General features: G+C 55.0%; 1 protein-coding gene across 1 annotated transcript; it reads left to right on the top strand.

Annotated features, from left to right (window-relative positions):
• Nucleotides 1-592: 592 nt before the first annotated feature.
• Nucleotides 593-21,367, top strand: Mier2 (MIER family member 2). The gene is given in 15 exon segments (XM_048341852.1): nt 593-630; nt 9,113-9,203; nt 10,266-10,408; nt 12,507-12,632; nt 13,134-13,257; nt 13,636-13,727; nt 14,087-14,156; nt 16,835-16,986; nt 17,241-17,322; nt 17,396-17,490; nt 18,634-18,758; nt 18,878-18,959; nt 19,591-19,738; nt 19,741-20,020; nt 20,340-21,367. Coding segments are annotated over 15 exon segments (1,641 nt in total). The 5' UTR covers nt 593-621; the 3' UTR covers nt 20,362-21,367.

Raw genomic sequence — 21,367 nt, forward strand, 5'->3', positions numbered from 1 at the left:
TGAGCGTTTCCACTCAAGGCTGGTGCTTTACCACGTCAGCCACAACTCCACTTCCGGCTTTGTGTGTGTGTGTGTGTGTGTGTGTGTATGTGGCTAATTGGAGATTGGAGTCTGGCAGGCTTTCCTGCTCGGGCGGGCTTCGAACTGCGATCCTAGTATCTCTGCCTTCGGAGTGGGTGGGATCGCAGGCGTGAGCACGGCGCCCGGCCTCTCCGTGCTTCCCATCTGGCACCCCTGGACTTCCAGCGGTCGCCCCCCCACACCATCTCTTGGCCAGGGGCCCCTCCCGCGTGGCACCAGACCCGGTGCCTCCAGCTCAGGTGAGCTGTCAGGAGTTAGTATTTTTATTTTAATCAGCGACATCTTTCTCCCGCCACGGCGAGGCTCAGGGTAGGCCCATCACAGGCACCAGCCTGCCGCCATGGAGCACGCCGGAAGCGCAGCGTGGACCCACTGTGGAACTTGGCGCACCGCCCGGCACCTCGCGTACCTACTAAGCGCCCCTCTCTGTCCCCGCCTACTTCCCGCCCAAGACCCGCCTTCTCGGGCCACAGCCAATGAGCGCACGGCTCCGCATCCGGGGATCCCGGCGCGGCCACCGCCTCCCGCGCACACACGGCCATGGCGGAGGTGAGTGAGCGGGCCGGGGGAGCCGGCCCCCCGCCCCGCGCCCATGTCCTCGCTGCTGGGGTCGGTCTTGCTGGGTCCCGGGGCGAAGACCTCCACTCTGGAGCTCTAGGCTCGGAGTGGGGGAGGTCCTCGTCCCTCCAGGTCCTTAGGGGCACGGGGCTTCGTCAGCGGCCGCCCCCGGCCCCCGGCCCTGGTTCCCCCCCCACCCCCGCGCGGCTGCCACATCGAGGGCTGCAGTGCGCCTGCGCGGGCGCGGGGCGCAGGGAGGGGCGGGGCGGGGTGGGGGCGGGGCGCTCGGGGCGGGGCGGCAGGGCCGGGGCGGGGGCGGGCTGGGGGCGAATGGTCTCGCTCTTGCTCGCCCAACTTTGCCTATTTCTGGGTCGCCCGTGGATGGAGCCGGCAGAGACGCCTCCCGCCGCCCCCCCACCTCCCGGTATTTGAACCTTTGGAGGAGGACCGGCTCGGTGGGTGGTCTGCTGGGGCTGACCTCTGGTTGAGTTACTTGGGCCGGTACTGGCACGGAGTTAGTTACTTTTGGTAAATCCTTGAGGGCGAGCTGTGTTCTGCAATCCCGATTTATTTTTATTTATTTATTTTTACGACTTGAGGAATTGTTGAGGTTTGGGACCACCATGTGTGATCAGGCTCACCAGGACTCAGAAATGAAGATAGCTCTCCGTGGTCTGCCCGACAGAAACTTTTTTGCTTTAGGAACTTTCTTGCGTTGGGAATGAATGACGGACATGACTGTCAGGACATGACTGACTGACTGACCGACCGACGGACCACAGGACTTGCCCTCAATGGGTTGGCTCCCAGGAGGCGGGAGAGAGGGAATGTGTTACTTGTGGCACCTACTAAGTGCCAAGTAAATGCAACTTCTGGTGCCCAGCTCCAGGTGTGCTCACGTTGAAACAGATCCCCATACCCAAGAACTGACCCTCATCCCAGGTGGAGCAGTGAGGACCAGAGAAGAGAGGTGATCCGCACCCCAAGAGGCTCAGCAGCTTCATTGAATCTGGGGCTAGAAATTGGCTTGGTCATGGAGCCACACCAAAGTATTATGTCTTGGCTCAACGGGTAGGCGTTGTGGAAGGGGAAAGAGGGGATGGGCCATTCCCTTCTGTCAGTGGCCCTAGGGCAGCAACAGGCCTTGTGGTTTGTGAGAGTGTGGGCGTCTGTGTGTCTGACTGGACCTCATCCACTAGTTCCTGCTTTCCACTGGGTTGCTGGATCCAGAAGGTTTTTCAGAGTCTTACTAGGGAACTCTTAAGGAATGTGAGTCCTCATGGGATGGAGGCTGACTTCAAGAATCACAGGCATCTGGGCATGGGTGGCTCACTCCTGTAATCCTAGCTACTCAGGAGGCTGAGAGTTTAGGATTGTAGTTCAAAGCCAGCCCAGGCAGGAAAGTCCCTGAGATTCTTATCTCCAATAACCAGTGAAAAGCCAGAAGTGGAGTTGTGGCTCAAGTGGTAGAGCATTAGCCTTGAGTAGAAAAAGCCAAGCAAAAGCTGGAGGCCTTGAGTCCAAGTCCCAGTACCAGCACACAGGAAGCCAGGACCACAGGGTACGGTGCCTGGGAGCAGAGTGGTGGTGGACTGTACACAGAGCCTGGTAAGTAGCTATGTGTCTCTGGCCTGACAGGGCAGAATTCAGCCCTGCTCCCCCGAGAGCTACTGAATTGGATCTTCTGGTTTCTACATTGCCCATGTGAGCTCCTGAAGATCCATGAGAGCAGTGAGTAGAGCCAGTGGGCCTGATCTGGAGGGATTTTGAGTCTGTTAGAGACTGATGCTGACCTTGAAGGAGCCGCTAGTGTGTAGTTACTCCCCCAGTGTGGAGAGCCTCTCTAGCCTCTGCCCAGCGGCTTATTCTAGTCCTGATCCTATGTCTCAGGGGCTGAGACTCAGTTTTCTTATCTCTCACATGGGAAGTCAATGGCGGACCTCCCAGAGCTGGAAGGCTTGTGGGATCTTGGCCCTGAGATTTGTATGTGGGAGCTGCGCTTTATGCATGACTGATCTCCAGCTGTTCCTAACCCATAAAATAGGCCATTTGTAACCTAACAAAGGTCTCAGAACCATCCTGAGCAACCTACCCCGCCCCCTTGTCCCTTTCCTTGAGTCCACTAAATTAATCTTATAAAAATTGAAGCGTATATGGACCCTTTATGGCTTTTTACTACCCGTGGGATAAAGTGCCTGAATTTGTGTTGACTGCGTCCCGTGGTGTGGTCTCAGTGGTCCCCAGCCCATGGGCTCCTTCCCTTTTCTGTTGTGCTTTAAGGCCTATGAGGTGGTCTGTGAGCTCTCCCTCCAGCCACAGGTGACTGCCAAGGCTGTCCTCAGCTTCCATTCTGTTTTCTTCATTCCTGTTGCCTTGATACGCTCTCTGTTGATCACCTGTTAGTTATCTGGGTCCTGACTAGACTGGGATCTCTATGTGGGTGGAGACAGGTGGAACCTGTTTCTCAGCTGCTCCAATGGGGGAACAAGGCTGGGGCCTCACCAAGAATCTGGGTGGGGTGTGGGCGGTAGGAGGGTCATTCCTGGTGAGGATTGTTGTAGTGGGTCACTGGAAGTTTAGCTCCCAAACACAGCAGCAGCCACTTTATCCTGGGCTTTTGGAGTTCTCAGGCTTGACTGGGTTCCACTAGGGAATTCTCCTAGCTTTAGTTGGGCGGCTCCTTACCCACGTGTAGATGATGTCTGAGATATATGTGTGTGGCCTCTCCGTGGCTTGGGCTTCCTCACAACATGGCGGCAATGTTCCAAGAGTTGCCAGGTGGAAACGGATTTGTACTCTGTGACCTAGCCTTGGAGGCAGCCCTCTATCATGTGCCATGCCTGCCCAGCACTGGGGGGGGGGGTGGGTGGGTGTGGGTAAGAGGCATGGGTGCAGCCACTCTCCTAGAAGCTAGAATCTGCTACAGTGTGGCTTTCTGTAAGGCGGGTGAGCAGGAATTAGGTGCTGCTGGCAAGAAGGTTGACCTGCGCTGTGTCCAAGAAACAGGGCAGAAGCCTATACTTCCTCCTCTTCTAAAAACATCAGTGGGTATACAAACCTCTGACCACTTCTTTATTTTGTCAGTTGTGGTGCTGGAACTCAGGACCTGGGTGCTGTCCCTGGCTTTCTTGTTCAAGGCTAGTTCTCTACTACTTTGAGCCACAGCTCCACTTCTGGTTTTCTGGTAGTTCATTGGAGATAAAAGTCTCATGGACTTTCCTAACCAGACTGGCTTTGAATCCTGATCCTCATATCTCAGCCTCCTGAGTAGCTATGATTATAGGTGTGAGCCATGGATACCTAGCTCTGACCCCCTTAATGACCAAGCCTCTGGATTGCTGTTTGTCCTTCCTTCTCTCCCTTTGTCTTAAAGGCCCACCTTTCCTTTCCCTCTTTGGCTGATGAAGGTTTAGACTTTATTGGCCTTTAGTTTTGGTGGAGCATCCTGAGTGTTCTGAATAGATGGAAGAGAAATCTGGAAAATCTGGAACACACTGTGTGTGTGTGTGTGTGTGTGTGTGTGTGTGTGTGTGTGTGTGTGTGTGTGTGTGACAGACAGACAGACACTGGGGTTTGAACTCGGCCTGTTGCTTGGCTAGGCAAGAGCCCCATCACTTTAGCCTTGTCTCCAGCCATTTTTACTTTATCTTTTTATTTTTGTGTCAGTCCTAGGGCTTGAACTCAGGGTCTAGGCACTGTCTCTGAGCTTTTTGTTCGAGGATAGTGCTCTGCCACTTGAGTCACAGCTCTGCTTCTGGCTTTTTTTTTTTTTTTTTTGGTGTTTAATTGGAGATCAGAGCCTCATAGACTTTCCTGTCTGGGCTGGATTTGAACCCAGTTCTCATCTCAGCCTCCTGAGTAGCTAGGATTACAGACATCCGCAACTGGCTTACTTTTTCCCCCCTTCATTTCTGGGTCTTGAACTCAGGGCCTGGGCACTGTCCCTGAGCCTCTCTGTGCTCAAGGCTAGCACTCTACCACTGGAGCCACAGTGCCACTTCTGGCTTTTTCTGTGTATGTGGTACTAAGGAATTGAACCCAGGGGTTCATGCATACTAGCTAAGCGCTCTACCACTAAGCCACATTCCTAGTCTGGCTTACTTTATTTTTGAGGTACAGATTGAATTATTGCTTGGGGCTAGCCTCAGATAATGACCCTCTAACCTATGCCTCTACTTAGCTGGGATAATAGGTGTCTACCACCATGCTTGTCTTGTTGGTTGAGATAAGATCTCAGTTTTTGCCTGGGTTCGACTTGAATTCTGGATCCTGCTGATCTCTGCCAATCACCAAGTGGCTGGGATTACAGTCATGAGTCTCTGCTCAGCTGGGAACTCACCTGGGCATCAAATGTGGAGAGGGGAATGTCCGGCAAGTTTTGAGGAATTCAGAGGCCAGTGGGCCTGCCTTGAGGTCTTTCTGCTGTCTGCTCTTCCTGCTGTCTCCCGCTGTGGTCTGCTCCCCTCTGCCCGACACCTGGAACTCCTTAGATGGTGAATGAGATCGCTCAGGTTCTCTTCCCTGCCAGACCTCCAGGCCATGTCCCCTCTCATTCTTTCCACACAGTCCTCTTGTGGCAACTCCAGCTTACCTTCTGAAGTGTGGCCCCTCAGGGTTTCCTCCTGTAGTCAAGGCTTCTAGTTGTAAGAACAAAGCATCCCCGGGCAGAGGATGTGATTCATCTGCCAGACAGTGCGCCCATTTTAGTGTACAATTCAGTGGTTCTTCGTATTTTCGAAGAGTTGCATAACAGATACAATCAATTTCAGAACATGTTCTTCATCTCAAAAGAAGATCTAGTTAGTCATAGAGAGTGCTTTTCCCTCTGGGTTCTCCTGTGCTGGACTTGGGAATGGAACCACACACCAGGTTCTTTCGTGTCTAGTTCTCTCATGGAGCATCCTCAAGGCCTGTCATGTTACAGCTTGGATGTTAGGATTATTGAAGTTCTTTATCTTTATGAATAGCCCTGTTATGATCATCATGTGCAGACTTCAGGTGCCTTCAGTTCTCTTGGATGACCTGCTCGCTGCCTGACCTTGGAGGAGCTGCCAGTCCTTTTCCCAAAGCAGCAGCCTCATAGTGCCCTTCTGCCTGGAGGGAGTAAGGGTTCTGGCTTGTCCACATTCTTGCCAACACTTGTTATTGTCTGTCTTTTTAATCCTACCTGTTCTATGATTAAGTGATTTGCCAAGGCTGGGAATATGGCCTAGTGGTAGAGTGCTTGCCTTGCATACATGAAGCCCTGGATTCCATTCCTCAGCACCACATAAACAGAAAAAGCCAAAAAGAAAAAAAAAAGAAAAAGCCAGAAGTGGCACTGTAGCCCAAGTGGTAGAGTGCTAGCCTTGAGGAAAAAAATAAAAAAAACAAAACTGATTTGCCTGGTGACATATGATGTTGAGAATCTTTTCATGTGCTTCCTGGCTATTGGCATGTCTTTTGTGAGGGCTGAGGGTGTGGCTTAAGTAGTTTGAGCCCTGTCAAACAAGCACAGGTCTCAAACCCCAATATTGCTATTAAAAAAAAAAATGCATATCTTCTTTGGAGTAATGTATATTTAGATCCTATATTGACCTTAGTGAGTTGTATAAGAATTTTCCAGATACATGACTTACAGGTATTTTTCTCCCATTCTTTGAATTGTCTTCTCCCCCTCTCCCCATTTTCAGTAGTGCATATTATTTGTACAATATGGAAGGTTAGTTTCATACATGCTTGTAATGCATTTTGGTAATCACTTTTTTACCCTTTCCTATTTTCTTTTTTTTGGTGGTGCTGGGTCTAGCACTTCCTAGGTAGGTGCTTTACTCCTAAAGCCATGCCCTCAGCCCTCTCTGCCCTGGTTATCTTTCAGACAGTCTCTTGTGTTTATGTCCAAGGTCACCCTGGGCTAAGATCCTCCTGTTTGCACTTCTCATGTAGTTGGAATGATGGGCGAGTGTCACTATGCCAGCTTTTATTGATTGAGGTGGGATTTTTCAAACTTTTTGCCTGGTTGGCCTTGAGTTTCAATTTTCTCAATCTCTGCCTCCCAAATAGCTGGGATTATAGGTCTGACTTATTATGTCCAGCCCTATTACTCTTTCTTATCCCTCTTTACACTGTCCATGGCTTCTATTTACTCAAGGCTAGCACTCTTACCACTTGAGCCACAGCACCACTTCTGGCTTTTTCTATATATGTGGTGCTGAGGAATCGAACCTGGGCTTCATGTATATGAGGCAAGCACTCTCCCCCTAGGCCATATTTCCAGCCCCTATTCTTTCTTTAATTGCTTCTTTTTGTATCTGATCTAAGAAGCCATTGCCAAATCTAGGATTATAAATATTCTTTTTCTTGTTGTTTTGTTTTGCCAGTCTTGGGCCTGAACTCAGGTCCTGGGTACTGTCTCTGAACCTCTTTGTGTTCGAGGCTAGTGCTCTACCACTTGAGCCACAAGGCTACTTCCAGCCTTTTCTGAGTAGTTTATTGGAGAAAAGAGTTTCATGGAGAGTAGCTAGGACTACAGGTGGGAGCCAGCCCACTTTTCTGGTTTTAGCTCTTATAGTCAAGGTCTTTTCATCCATTGTGAGTTGCTTTTTTGTGCATGGTATGTGGCAGTATTCATCTTCATTCTTTTGCACACCCATTTATTCTGGCACCCTTTCCGTTAAGAAAGACTGTTGTCCATGGAATTGTTTTGACACTTCGCTTGAAGTTCAATTGACTGCAAATGTATGAACTTTCTTTTCCATATACCTGTCCTTATGTAGACACCACACTGTTCGTTTGCTGTGGCTTTGTAATATGTTTTGAAATTGGGAGGGCATATTGTTTAATGTTATTGTGAATAGATTGTTGCTTTTGGGTTATCCATTGCTAGTAGATAGAAATTAAGTGGATTTTTAGATGATCTTTTATCCTGCAGCATTGCTGAAGTCTTTTTTTTTTAACTTAAGAGAGAGAGAGAGCCCCCACCCAGCCATTCCTTATATCTAGGGCAGGGGCAAGGGGTGTGGCCAGGTGGATTAGGATGTGTGACCTCAGGGAAAGGGGAAGTAACTGCCTCCAGGTCTTCAGGTTACCCAGGTAACTGGGTGGAGACTTAATGAGGTGGGGGCATCTGCATGTAGCCCTCAGGGAGAGGACCTTACAATTTTAGTACCCTGGATGTTGTATATATGTGTATTAGAACTAGGGAAGGGAAAGGGAATATCAAAATTGAGAGACAAAGGATAAGAAGACACACCAACTCAACATCAATACTTACAAAACTAATTGGTGTAAACCAACTGTACAACTCGTAGGGGGAGAGGGAAGTGGGGAGTGGGGGGGCGGGGGGAAAAATTAGTCTCATGGACTTTCCTGCCTGACTGGCTTTGAATGGTGATCCTCATATCTCAGCCTCTTAAGGAGCTATGATTACAGGCCTGAGCCTGGCTCCTGGCAGTCTTCTTACTTTTATTTTTGGAATTGAATCCAAGGCTTCTCATGGTAGACTAGTATTCTACCACCTGAGCCACAACAATACTTCTGTTTATATTTTATTTTTGAGGCATACCTCCATACCATTTGCCTGGGCTGGCCTTGAACTCTTGGTCTTCCTGACTCCACCTCCTGCATAGCTTGATTCACAGATGTGAGCCACCACAGCTGGAAGTTCCTGGGTTTATATACCATAGGTTCACACTTAAAGTATACGATTTGTAGTCCACACTTGCACACACTTGTTCAGCTACTACCTCTCTTTAGTTCTGTAATATTTCTATCACCTCAAATATCAGCCCATCATCATGAGCAGTCACCTTATCCCTTCCCTAGTTCCTGGCCCCCCATGGGTCCCCTCGCCCCTCCCCCCCTTACACACACACACACACACACACACACACACACACAAACACACACATCCTAGGGCTTGATCTCAGGGCCTGGGTGTAGTCTCTGAGCTTCTTTGTTCTAGGCTAGCTAGCCCTCTACCACTTTGAGCTGTGGCTCCACTTCCAGTTTTCTGGTGATTAATTGGACATTCTTCCGCAGGCTAGCTTTGAACTGTGATCCTCAGATCTCAGCCTCCTGACTAGGATTACAGGCATGGGCCATCAGCACCAGGCTCATTTCCTGTCTCTCAAACCAACTTTTCTGTGTATTTCCTATCAATAGAGCCATACACTGTGGGGCCTTTATTCTTGTTCTCCTATTGTGATGTCTTCCAGGTCCACTTGTGTGGTAGCTTGGTATGGGACCGTTAGGGTTGTTGGAGAGTTTTTATTTGTGTTACGGGGTACACACTGAGTGTTGTGCTCAGGCCCTTTGGGTGCTACTGGGTGGGTTGCTGTGGGAGGCAATGGCTGTTGCTCCTCCCTCTCGGTGCCTACTCCCCTTCTCAGAGCCAGAGGTGAAGCCATTACCCAGGATCCAGCTCCTGCCACCATGCAGAGGCGTCAGCAGAGGGTGGCGGGCCTGGAGCTAACCCTGCACCCTTCCTTCGCAGGCCTCCTCGCTGGAGAGGCAGAGTCCTCGTGTGGCCTCCTGCCTTACTCACAGCCTGTGCCCCAGGGAGCCCGGCTTGCAGACCACAGCAGGTACGCTCTCCATGCCTGTCCTGCCTTGGTGCCTCTGAGAGGCCAAATCTTCCTTTGGCCTGCCTGAGCTGGGACAGGTACAGGGACTTTAGAGTCCAGCCCAGCCCCTGCCCCATCTAGTGGAGGCATGTGTGGAGCCGCCAGAGCTTCCTGTGCCCTGGAGCCTTGGGAGGCAGCCAGCTGAGAGAGAAGGGCCTCAGGAGGTCCCTGCACCTGCCCTGAGCTGGCCCCTTGGCAGATGGCATCGATCTCCAGCCCCGTCCCCTGGCCACTGCCTTTGGACTCGTGGGGAGGAGCTGATGTTTATGGGGAGGTTTCTGCCATTGGGTTCCTGTTGTATGCCAGGTGTAGGGCTGTGTCTCCCTCCCTCCCCCCTGTTGTCTCTGTGTCCCCACTCATGACTTGTGTGAGGAGTGACTGGTCATAGGGCCAGGAGTGCCAGGCAGCTGTGGGCATCCCCTCTTCTCCCCCCCCCCCCCCCCTTGTCCGTGTTGAGTACACACATCTGGCCCTTACAGGACGTATGTGTGTAGTGTGTATGCTAGGCCCAGCCCCTGACTTAGGCTCCATGGAGTTCTGGCTACTTCCTGTTGTGTATTTCCTTTGATTGTGACCTACTGAATGTGGCAGCCTTGAAAGCACCCTGTCCCTGGGGAAATCCTGTCAGGGACAGTCCCCATCCTGTGGGCCATGCCTGGAGCATGGCCTCTTCACGTGGCAAGGCTGTCACCCTCCAGATAAAAGGGCCTGCTCCTCAAGCCGGCCCTGCAGCCACCTGTGGGCCATGCTCTTTGTGACCTGTGGGCCCCTCCCTTCTTATCACTGGTGCCCACCTAGCCCAGTGCACGAGATCCTCTCCACCCTTTGGGCCTCCATGTGGAGATCATGTGTGCCATTTCATCCCCCTGCGGGCTGTGTGTCCTCTGGGGTCCCTCATGAAGGGCTGGCTGGCACTGCTGCGTGACCTCTGCACACCGATGCCCGCCAGAGATGCAGCCATGGCCTTTGTGTGCCGTCGTGGGGAGGACAGGCTGAGCTCACCCACTGGGGTCTCCTCCACAGTGGTGTCCATGGGCTCTGCAGACCATCAGTTCAGCCTTGCAGAGATCCTCTCACAGAACTACAACCTTCGGGAGGGCTGTGCAGAGGCCTCCAGGTGCCCTGACAAGCCTGACGAGGAGCTGGACAAGGACTTCATCTCTCAGGTGCGTGGAGCCCGTGGCCCTGTGCCATGTGTGCATTCACTTTGCAGCGTGCTGGAGGCCCTCCCGTGTGCTGAGCCCAGGGGCTCCCACAACTCTGATCCCTCTCTGCTCCTGAAAGTCATGCAGGTGTTCCAGCCTGTATGTCGGCAAGCCCTGGCTTTTCACTGTGTTGTTTTACAAGTCCACGGGCCTTTAGACTTCTCGTTTATGAACGTCTGTGTGTGTGTGTGTGTGTGTGTGTGTGTGTGTGTGTGTGGTGACAGTGGCAGTGGCAGGGCTGCAGGCAGCTCAGAGGCAAGGCCCAGGGCTCCACCTGAGCACCCCACAACAACAGTGCATGTTAATAGAAGCGGTGTGTGTTCATGGAGATGAAAACGTGAAGAGAGAGAATGGGAATGTTGCACTTCCCAAATCTCTGCACAGAAGCGGCCATGGACATCCCGATGCCAGGACTGGTTGTCCACTGTGGCCTGTTCTGTGGCCCAGGGGTAGGCCTGCTGCTGCTCAGGGAAGGTGCACCTCACAGGCTTTGCCAGAGCTGTGACTGGTTCTTTTTGGTGCTGTTGTAGAGTCAGCTGCAGGCACTTCCTAAAGAGCAGGTACCGCTAGAGGCCACAGCCCGAAGGCTTTGTGAGTCCTCTAACCACTAGCCACTGGAAATGGTTAGTTCTGCGTAGTGGAGTCCTTGGCAGAGTGCTTGGCATGTAGGTCTTCAGTAGAAACCCACCCCACACTTGTGAATGAGCAGGCCACCATGACACACTTCAGACCGAAGCAGGATGGGCAGGAGGTACAGGCTCCAGGCCATCAGGATGGGTTCTGGCATGGTGCTGTATGGCTCTTGAATGCTACCTCTCCAGCTACCAAGGACTCTAGTGTCAAGACACTGATGCTGTCACATCAGGGCCTGCCCCATGAGCTCTTACCACAGCTGCTTCTATGAAGGTCTTGCCTCCAAACACAGCCACAGTGGGTAAGAGCTTTCCACAGGCAGCTCACTGTCCATTGTTCTTGTATGGACTTAGGGGTGGGTGGGTAAGTGGGCGTGCGCACATGCTCACTGGTACTGGAGTCTTGAACTCATGCTGTTTCTTTTCTCTCTGCTCATGGTTGGCACTCTACTACTTGAGCCACATCTTCAGTCTAGCATTTTGGTTAATAGAAGATAAGAGTGTCACGGACTTTTCTGCCTGGGCTGGCTTCAAACCATGATCCTCAAATCTCAACCTCCTGAGAAGCTAGAATTAGAGGCCTTCAGCCACCGGCTCCTAGCTACATTTTCTAAAATCACAGTACTATGCTTAAAAGTTGAACCTTAATGTGGCAGCCAGCCATGTTGTTTCCTTGAAATACAACCTTGGTTTGCACAGAGACCACATTGGTGCCACGCCTCTGGGGTAGCCATGGTTCAGAGGCCTCATCTTGCGGGTGCCTACCGGTGGCTGTAGTTCATGTGTGCTTGTGGGTGGCCAAGTTGGCCACCGGCTGCTTTGGCCCCAGGGGAGGGGAGAGGGGTGGGAATGGCATGTCCCAGGACTTGGTAACTTGCTTTGGCTCCTGTGTCAGGAGAGCCGCCCTGTGCAGCAGCCAGACTGTAGCTGGCTTCCCCTGGGCTGTTCTCCTGCTGGTGTTGACCTGATGTTGAACAGCCTTTCTGTTCTGTGAAGTGCCCATGTGTTACTTAGTTTGCTGAGGTGTTTGTGGTTGTTTGTTAAATCGGGAGTGGATATTGGCTAAGCCATACCAAATGTCAAGTTTAGATTTGTTTTCTCCCCTTCAATTTGGCATCATAAATTGTGGTAGTAGATGGCCAGATGTCAAGCTGTCCTTGTACCCTGGGCATCCTCCCGCACAGGCCTGTCCCTGTGGAGGGTGGGGGGGGGGGCACGGCTGCACCCAGCTCTGACTCAGGTGTCTCTCTCTCACCTGTCTTGACTCTGGAAGGGTTGGGTCTGGCTGGGGGGCCGTGCTGCAAAGGGACTTGAGGGTGTGGCTGGCAGTCTTGGCTGTGGTGGCCAGTGGAGCTCAGGCAGAGGAGGCGGACCAGGCCCTCCAGACTGTCCATCCCTCACGGGGCCCTGCCCCCTCCCCCCTTCAGAGCAGCGACATGCCCCTCGACGAGCTGCTTGCGCTCTATGGCTATGAAGCATCAGACCCCATATCGGAACAGGAGAGCGAGGGCGGCGATGCAGCCCCCAACCTCCCAGACATGACCCTGGACAAGGTGAGTCCCAGCATTGGCAGGAGGATATCTTAGTCACACCCAACTCGGGGGGGGGGGGGGGGAACGGGGGTGTTGGCAGGTTGGGGAAGGTGTGATTGGCAAGCACAAGCACAGCCCCTGCCCCCACCCCACAGTGGGCGGTGACAGGTGGAGTGAGGGGAGGAAGAGGGTTGTGGCTTGGGCTGATCAGTGACCTGGTTGGAGAGAGGCACAGGGAACCTGATCTGGGGCCTTGCAGCCGGGAAGGGAGATGCAGCACCTGGGATAAGGTGCAGTCTGGATTCAGCAACACTGATCACATAAGTGGACAGCCTGGGGGCTGGGGTGGAGGCTCTCCCCTTCTGTGGCCCTGCACCCGAGGCTGGCTGGCCCTGCATTCCCACCAAGAGCCATAGCCCACGGGAGATTTAGGGCGCTGCTGAGTGGCCTGCTCATGGTGTTGTCTCGCTCCTGGTGTGGTTTTGATATGGCTGAAGTAAAGCAATGTTTTCTTGTTAAAAGGACCAGATTGCGAAGGATTTGCTTTCAGGGGAAGAAGAGGAGGAGACACAGTCTTCAGCGGACGACCTCACTCCATCTGTCACCTCCCATGAGGCCTCCAACCTCTTCCCTAACCAGAGTGGGTGTAGGTGTCACTGTCCGGTGCTGACTGTAGCCCCAGTGCCAGGGTCTTGGCTGGTGTTTGGGGTGGGGGTCAGGTGCCCTGGCCTGTGAGCTGGATGGCAGGATGGGGAAGCTGGGTTTGAAGCAGGAGGGTGTGTGGCAGCACCTGTGGCAGGTCCCGGACAGCAAGCTGAAGCCATGGAAATGGCTCTGCAGGCTGCTGCCACTCCTGACCCTGGCAGCATAGGGAGGCCCCTTTGTGGGTGATTTTGATTTTTGGGCCTGTGTTTGAGAAGGGGTTCCGTTTTGGGAACCTGGGCTCTGTACAGCTTGGGGGGCTGCCCCTCTGTCCCCACCACCCCATGCCACAGATGCAGCTCACAGCTTCCTTCTCCCACAGCCCGCTTCCTGGCTGACGAAGACAAAGAGCCCCACTCCTTTCCCTCCTCTGACACCGAGGAGGACTCGCTTCCTGCCAACAAGTGTAAGAAGGTGCGAGTCTGTTTGTAGACGTACCCCCATCCCCAGGGCCCTCTGCTGGGTGTGTCCCCCCTCCCAGGAAGGAACAGCCGCATGGCTCCAGAGATGGAGTCCAGCAGCGGTGGCCTTGCCTCGGAGGCCTGCCTCCGCCTGGTGATATGGGCCGTGTGGTGTCTGGGGCTTGCTGGGCTGGGCAGCAGTAAGCTCTCTGTCCCACCACACCCAGGCCTCACCCTGAGCTTGCACGCGTAGAGTGCAGGGTGTCTGCAGGAAGATCTGAGGATCCTGGGGGAAGCCTGCCCAGAACCTGCAGCAGGGCACTGGTGGCCAGAGGCTTCTCTTGGGCTCTGACCCTGTCTTTGCCTTTGCAGGAGATCATGGTGGGGCCCCAGTTCCAAGCTGACCTTAGCAACCTGCACCTGAACCGACATAGCGAGAAAAGTAAGTGGGCCAAGGAAAGCAGAGCGGAAACTTGGTCCCTGGCTGGCCGGCTGGCAAGTCCTTGGGGAGAATCCCAGTTGGGCCAGGTGCCTGCCCTTGGAGCCCACTAGGGCTCCATGCACTCAGCAGGGAGGTTGCTATCCATGGGTGAGGTTCACTGTCCTGGCTTCTGCCTAAGACTTTGTTCCCCTTGTCCCCTGCCCTCCCAGCACCTCAGCAGACAGGTGCTGCCTGCGGTCTCCCCTCCTCCCCGGGCCTGGCACTCTGGTCTCTTGGCCTGGGCTTTTCTCCTTCAAGATGTCTGGGCATAGACCTTCCTAATTGTCCCATGTCCCTCTTTGCTGTTTCTGTCCCCGGATGTGAATTTATCTGTGCTTGCCTGTGGTTTGGATCCCTCCTTTTCTCCACGTGGGAAGTCACCTGCCTCTGCCTCTGCCTCAGATCTGGTCTTGTCCACAGTGAGCCCTGCCCAGCAGCCTCCTGGCCTGTGACCTCACTTGGTTTTGATCTGAGGACTGTCCATGTGCCGTGTGTCCTGCTGTAGTCTCTTCCTGTTTGCTTGTCTGGTGGTGGGAGTCATAGTTGACCCCAGTTTAGTGTCTTAGTGGCTGTATTTCCTGGCGTGGAGTAGAGAGCTGGGTGGCACATGATCGGCTGCTTGTTTACCATCATCAAGAGTGTTCCTCAGCCTCAACACCACTCTGCGTGCTCTGTCCTGTGGTCTGAGCCCTGATGGTGAGGGTGGGCCTAGAACTCTATCCCCTTGCCTCAACCTCCTTCGTACTGGGATTATAGGCCTGCCCCAACAAGCACTGCTGCCACTGGCCATTTGGATGTTGTCTTTGGCTTGCTTGCCCAAGGCTGTCCTCACGTCCAACTTGTTTTGTTGCCCTCTGGTTTGCACGTTGTGGACACAGGCTGGGCTGCACACTGCTGATGTTTCTCCCAGTGTGTGTCTTGTGCTTTGACTCTGTTCTTCGTGTCTTCAGCAAAGCACAACTTGGCAGTCTGTGCCCTTGTAGCATTCTGTACGGCTAGCCTCAAGGTCTTGCAGAGACTTGTGTTTCCTCTGGTGCTGGTGTTGTTCTCCTTTCCCATATTAGGTGGGCTACATGAGTGAGCTGAGGGATGCTTATTCCATTGTGGGGTGCAGTTGGTCCACCACAGAACATTCCACCCGCACATGGCCGTCGTGCCTTTGTGGTAAATCCACTGACTGCAACGCGCGGGTCTTTCTGAGGCTGTCAGCTGTCAGTCTCTTGTCTGACTCTGAGTCACTGTCTTATCTCATGCAGGTGTTCAGGGAGTTTGACAGGCCCACCGTCCTCTGCTGTGTCCCATGCCATTGTGTATCTGCTCAAGGGTTGCGACTAGTTGGTCACTGCCTGAGAAACAGCCAATAGAGTTCTGATGAGGCTTACATTGAATCTTTAGGTGACGTTGGGAGAATGGACAGATCTGTGAAAAGTATTGTGCATGCTAGTCCAGGAGCATTGGTAACTTTGTAGTTTTCCAGGTAGGAGAGTGGTGTTTACTGCAGCAGAGTGAACTCTGTGATCCTGTTGGAAAGGATGTGTAACAAATTTTGAGTTTTCTATTGTGCGATTGCTAGTAGAAATGTGCTTTGTTAGTGACTGTGCTAAGTGCTTAATTTCAATGCCTTGTACATCCTTCTGTGTTTCTTGTGGTGATCACCACATCTCTTCTTCCTTCACTGTACTTGCTGGTGCAGGTCAAGGTGTGGTGAAGCAGAGGACATACATGCTTGTGGCCTAGCCCAGGTAGGGTGTTGAGGGTTTGTGTGCAGTGCCATGACTCTGATCTCCATAGTCAGCCCTTTCGCCTTCCTGCTGTACCATGTCAGCTGCTGCTTCTGTGTGGGAGGGCTTTTCTTGCATAGGTAACAGCAGTCACCTCTGCCTGTCCACCAGGTGTTGTTCTCCCTCAGTCAGCCCTCATGCTCTGATCCCCACAAAGCCCTAGCCACACCTTTGTGGTCGCCCTGGTGCGTGTGTGCAGGAGGACTACAGGCTTTTCTTGCTGCTCTCAAGGTTTGGGCTTGAACTCAGGGCCTGGGCGCTGTCCTTGAGCTCTTTTGCTCAAGACTAGCACTCTACCTCTTGAGCCACAGCACCATTTTCAGCTTTTTCTGAGTAGTTTATGGAGGATAAGCGTGTCACAAACTGTCCTGCCCAGGCTGGCTTTGAACTTTGACTCTCACATCTCAGCCTCCTGAGTAGCTAGGACTACGAGTGTGAGCCACCAGTGCTCGGCTAGTTTATCTGCTTAAAATGGCCTCTGAGCAGGTGTGGAAGTGGTGTCTGGCGTTCCTCTGTGCTGGGGCTGCAGTGGGCCTTGTGGAACAGTCCTCCTGTCCTGCCAGCCTCGTGCAGGCAGACATCAGGGAGCTACTTGCTGGGAGCCCAGTGCAAGTGAACCACAGTGTGCTGTGAGCAGTTTCTGACAGATGCAGCTGAAGGAAGGAAGGCTCTGTTTTGCTGACAGTTTGTGGGTTCAAGTCCATGCTTGCGTGACCCCCATGTGCTTGGGCAGGATATCACAGCAGTGCAAGTGTGGTTGGAGGCTGTTCATCTCCGGGCAAGGCAGGGGAAGCAGAGAACAAAAGCTTGGTCCAGGGGCCGTATCTGCTGCTTGACCCTCGCCCTCTTCCTGCATAGTCTATGAGAATGAAGACCAGCTGCTCTGGGTCCCCAATGTCCTCCCGGAGAGAGAGGTGGAGGAGTTCCTGTACAGAGCCGTGAAGCGGAGGTGGCAGGAGATGGCGGGCCCTCAGCTCCCGGAGGGCGAGCCTGTGAAAGACAGCGAGCAGGTAGGGCAGCTGCCCTGATGCCTTCGGGAGCAGCGAGGAGACAGGTCTGGCACAGGCTATGCCAGAGTAGGGGCCCGTGTGGTGTGAGGTCACTCCAGACCAGAAGGGAGGATGTGGTGGTGCAGGCATCCCTGTCGCCCTGGGGAGGAGGTGCAGACCCCATGATGCTCTGGGGCTGTGGTGCCCTGTTGCTGGAGCCCCTGGAGCCCCTGGGACCTGTGGCCAGGTGGAAACGGCACACTGTGCTTTCCCAGGCACTGTATGAGCTGGTGAAGTGCAATTTCAATGTGGAGGAGGCACTGCGAAGGTTGCGGTTCAACGTGAAGGTGATCCGAGGTGAGCCACAGCCCACACGTCCCTCCCTGCCCCCTGCTGCATGGGGCCTACTGACCCCACACTCCATTTGCAGATGGGCTCTGCGCCTGGAGCGAGGAGGAACGCAGGAACTTTGAGCATGGCTTCCGTGTCCACGGGAAGAACTTCCACCTGATCCAGGCCAACAAGGTGAGGCACCAAGTACCTGGGTGGAAGGAGACTCCTGGAAGAGGGCCTGGCTCCCCTGCCTCTCCCGCACCCTTGGCTGCCTCACTCTGCTCTGCTAGCTTCCCTTCCCCAGAGCACAAGGCTCACTCTAGCTCTTGGCTCTGCCTCGTCCTGAGCAGGGAAGTGGGATCGAGGCTCTCCTGGTCCCTTGTCTAGGGACACGGGTCTTCATCTACCCTTTCTTGGCTGGCAGTCCTCTGTGCGTCTCTGCCTCTGGCCTTCAATAGCCTTGGCCTCCTGGCCACAGCAGGCCACCTCTCCCGTGGGTGGTTGGATCGTTTGGAGGCTGGCAGGCCTGGCCCTGACTCCAGCCTTGTGCCCTGCAGGGGTCTTGGTACCATTGAGTTGTGGTAGGATGATGTCTTGGGGCTGGTGTGTGGTCAGCTGCTCTCCTTGAGAGTGCTCACCTCACATAGGCAGGAGCAAGAACTAACTGCACCCACAGACTTCCTGGAGGGTGGTCCTGGGCCTCCCATGAGGGCCTCAGGCCAGCGCCACTTGCTGGTCTGGTGTGGGCTTGTGAGCCAGAGATTGTTCTGACAGGACCTTCCTGCTGTTCCCGCTGTGGGATGAGCTGGAGGTGCCTCTGGTGGCCACCATGGGTGTTGGGGTGGCCAGCTGTGTGTCCACCTATTAGATATACTAGGCACAAGGGTGAGCTCATGCCCTCCCTCCTCCGCCCCCTCCCTTCCCCCCCCCCCCCCCCCCCACCATCTGCTGCCTGCGTACATCCTTAGCTTTCACGTGTGACTCTTGAGTCTGGATTTCCCAGAACCCAGCATCTTGGGCAGTCAGGTGATTTTCCCTCAGAAAGTTAGGGTGACACCAAGTCTAGTATCCCTTGGTGCCTACGTTGGCCTGTAGTGGGGACCTCTGTCTGTGGCAGCCATGAGCCTGGAGCACACCACAGCCACCCATGTCTGGGCCAGCAAGACGCAGAGGAACAGGACCAGGAGAGCCTGCAGCGGGGCCGTGAGCCCAGGTGGAGGATGAGTGGCATGGGCCTGGTTGCTGGAGCTGTGGCTCTTGAGTGGTGGGTGCAGAGCTCATCCCTCAGGCCTAGCAGGGCAGGAGGGCTGAGGAGATGCCTGTCCTTCCGCATAGGTGCGCACACGGTCAGTGGGAGAGTGCGTGGAGTACTACTACCTGTGGAAGAAGTCTGAACGCTATGACTACTTTGCTCAGCAGACACGGCTGGGCCGAAGGAAGCTTGTTCCGCCTGGAACCACGTGCGTGCACGCGCCCCTCAGCAACAGTTTGGCTGTGGCTTGGGTGGGCATGGTGGTCCCTCCCAGGGTAGGGGCACCTGTCCTCCCTGCCTCCTGCCCCTCACAGCTTGCTCTCACAGGGAGGCTGACCAGGACCTGGATGGCCTTGACCTGGATGGCCCTACTCGTGCTCGCCCAGAACAGGAGCCCCTGGCAGGGGTGTGCACAGGTGAGTGCCGAGGTGGCAGCTTGGAACTGGGTGAAGCTGGGCCCATGTGGCTGACTAGGTCAGTCTGTGGTCGGCATACAGGTAGCCAAAGGCCAACTTGAGCCAATCCATAGTGCTGGTGCTACACACCAGTGTGTCCTCAGGGTCAAGCCTAGTGGAGGGAGACTGAGCCACCCCAGATGAGGACTTAGCCCTTAGGCCATGAGGGAGGACACAGAATGTTTCCAGCCCTCCCCTGCGTCTCAGCCCATAGCCACAAGATGGGCCTCTGATGGCTGACCCCAAAGACATGGGCACAGTGTTTGTTGCCTGGGTCTGTCTGCTCAGAGGAGCCAGGGGGCACCCTGGCTGTCTTGTGCATATGGGACAGAAGTTCCCAGAATCCCAGTTGCCCGAGGCGAGCAACCCACTGGTCTGCTCTTCTGGCCTTCTTGGGGGCTGTTCTGGCCCAGAGTTGCATGTGGCCAGTCTCCTGGATTCTCCACATGCTCATGTGTGGACGTGCTTTCCTGGGGGTCTGGGCATTGTGAGTGAGAGCTGAGCAGGAGTAGCACGTGGGCTGCAGGAGCCCCCTGGGCTGGAGGGTCTGCCTCTCTTCTCAGGCTGGCTCCCACCCTCTGCTCCCCCACAGAGCCACCGAGCATGGACAGCACAGCTGGTGGTCTTGAGCAGCCTGCAGTGGGCTCTGATGGCCTCCCCTCCTCGGAGCCAGGGCCCTGCACATTCCAGCAACTGGAAGAGCCCTCCACTGAGCCCCTGACCCAGCGGCCCCCTGCCTGGCCGACCCAGCCGAGTTCCCATCAGCTGCACCTGCTCCACAGCCAGGTGCCAGTGCCAGCCCAAGGCTGGCGGTGGACTTCACCCTGCCGGAGGAGCTGCCGCTTGTGTCTGGCCACGTGGGTCTGAGCGGGGACCCAGAGGAGCCTGTGGCCCCTGCCCAGGTGGCTTTGTCGGTCACTGAGTTTGGACTCATTGGCATTGGGGATGTGAATCCCTTCCTGGCTGGCCACCCAGCATGCCCGGCCCCTGCGCTGCACTCGGAGCCCTTGTCACAGTGAGTACCACCCTCCATGTCCCCTCCCCACCAGGGCACTGGCTGGCACAGGCCAGCACGGGCCCCGGCCCAAGACGGCCTCCCCGTCCACTCTATCTTTTGATGAGGTAACTCATTCCTATGGCTCAAAATACTGAAAGGTACCAATGGGGGCAGGGGGGCTCTGCACCCCCTGCCCGGCACCCCGCCCTGCCTCAGGCCCCTTGGGCTCAGCCCAGGAGCTGAGTTGAGGCAGCACCGAGTTTGCTTCTTTGAGGAGGCAAGGTTGGGAGGCTGGAGCCATGCCTAGCCCGTGACCTCGCTTTCTGGTCTCTCCTAGCTGCAATGTGATGACCTGTTGATCCCTGGCTGCAGGCAGGTGTGCGTGGCCCGGACTGGATGTGGCCCCGCCGCCAGGCTTGCCTGTTTGTCTTCCTGATCCTCCCCGACTCGGGCCTCGGGGACGCCTTCTCTGCTTCACACAGAGGGACCCAGCAAGGTGTCCGGGCCCCTGACCTTGGCCTCTCATACAGACTGGACCAGGGCCATGACAACCCCAGGCCCCAGCACCTGGCACCGCCACCCACCCCAGGCCGCCACCACACTGCGGGACTCATCGGGCAGCCAGGTGCAGAGAAGGCCCATCCCTCGGGATGTGGGGCAGAGCTGGCCACCTGGCTCCTACCAGCTAGCTGAGGCGAGGGCAGGCAGCCCTGCCGGGGGGGCCGGCAGGACACTACCCCGCACCAGCAGCCTCAGACCGGGCGCCTCAGCACGGCCGGCAGGGCTGGGCGCTGAGGCTCCGTGCTGGACCCGTGGGCCACAGAGCCATATACCTCGCTGCCCAGTGCCCGCCCCTGCTTCCCGCCCATCTCCACTTCAGGAAAAGCCGCACTTTACTCCTGCACCTGCCTCCTGCCTCCCTCATCCTGCCCCAGCCCATGGGCCAGTCCTGGGCCAGGTGGGGCCCTCAGCAGCCCCTCGACGGGAGGAGATGGTGATGGTGACTCACCCCTCCCTGCCCCTCCCTTGGACCTGAGGGAGTTCCAGTCTGGAAACGATGGCCATTGCCTTGGAACTCCAGCCGCCAGCCACCCTTGACTCTATAGGTCTTATTTCTGTTGGAGACATCCCAGAAACATGGCTGGGGGGTCCTTGTCCTCTTTTTGGCCTTCTTTGTTTTATTTATGTTGGTGTTTACAAGTTGGAGTGGGGTTCTCGGGGCAGGCAGCTCCCGCCCCCAGGCCGGCAGAGCGGTGCTGTGTTCGAGCCTCTGCAGCTGGACTCGACTCCCTCCCCACCGAGGGCCACACTGTGAAGTGCACCTGCCTTTGCCCTTCGCTGTTTTATTTATTAAACTTGATTTGA

This window comes from Perognathus longimembris, chromosome 3 (genome assembly GCF_023159225.1).
Source record: "Perognathus longimembris pacificus isolate PPM17 chromosome 3, ASM2315922v1, whole genome shotgun sequence".
Classification (NCBI taxonomy): domain Eukaryota; kingdom Metazoa; phylum Chordata; class Mammalia; order Rodentia; family Heteromyidae; genus Perognathus; species Perognathus longimembris.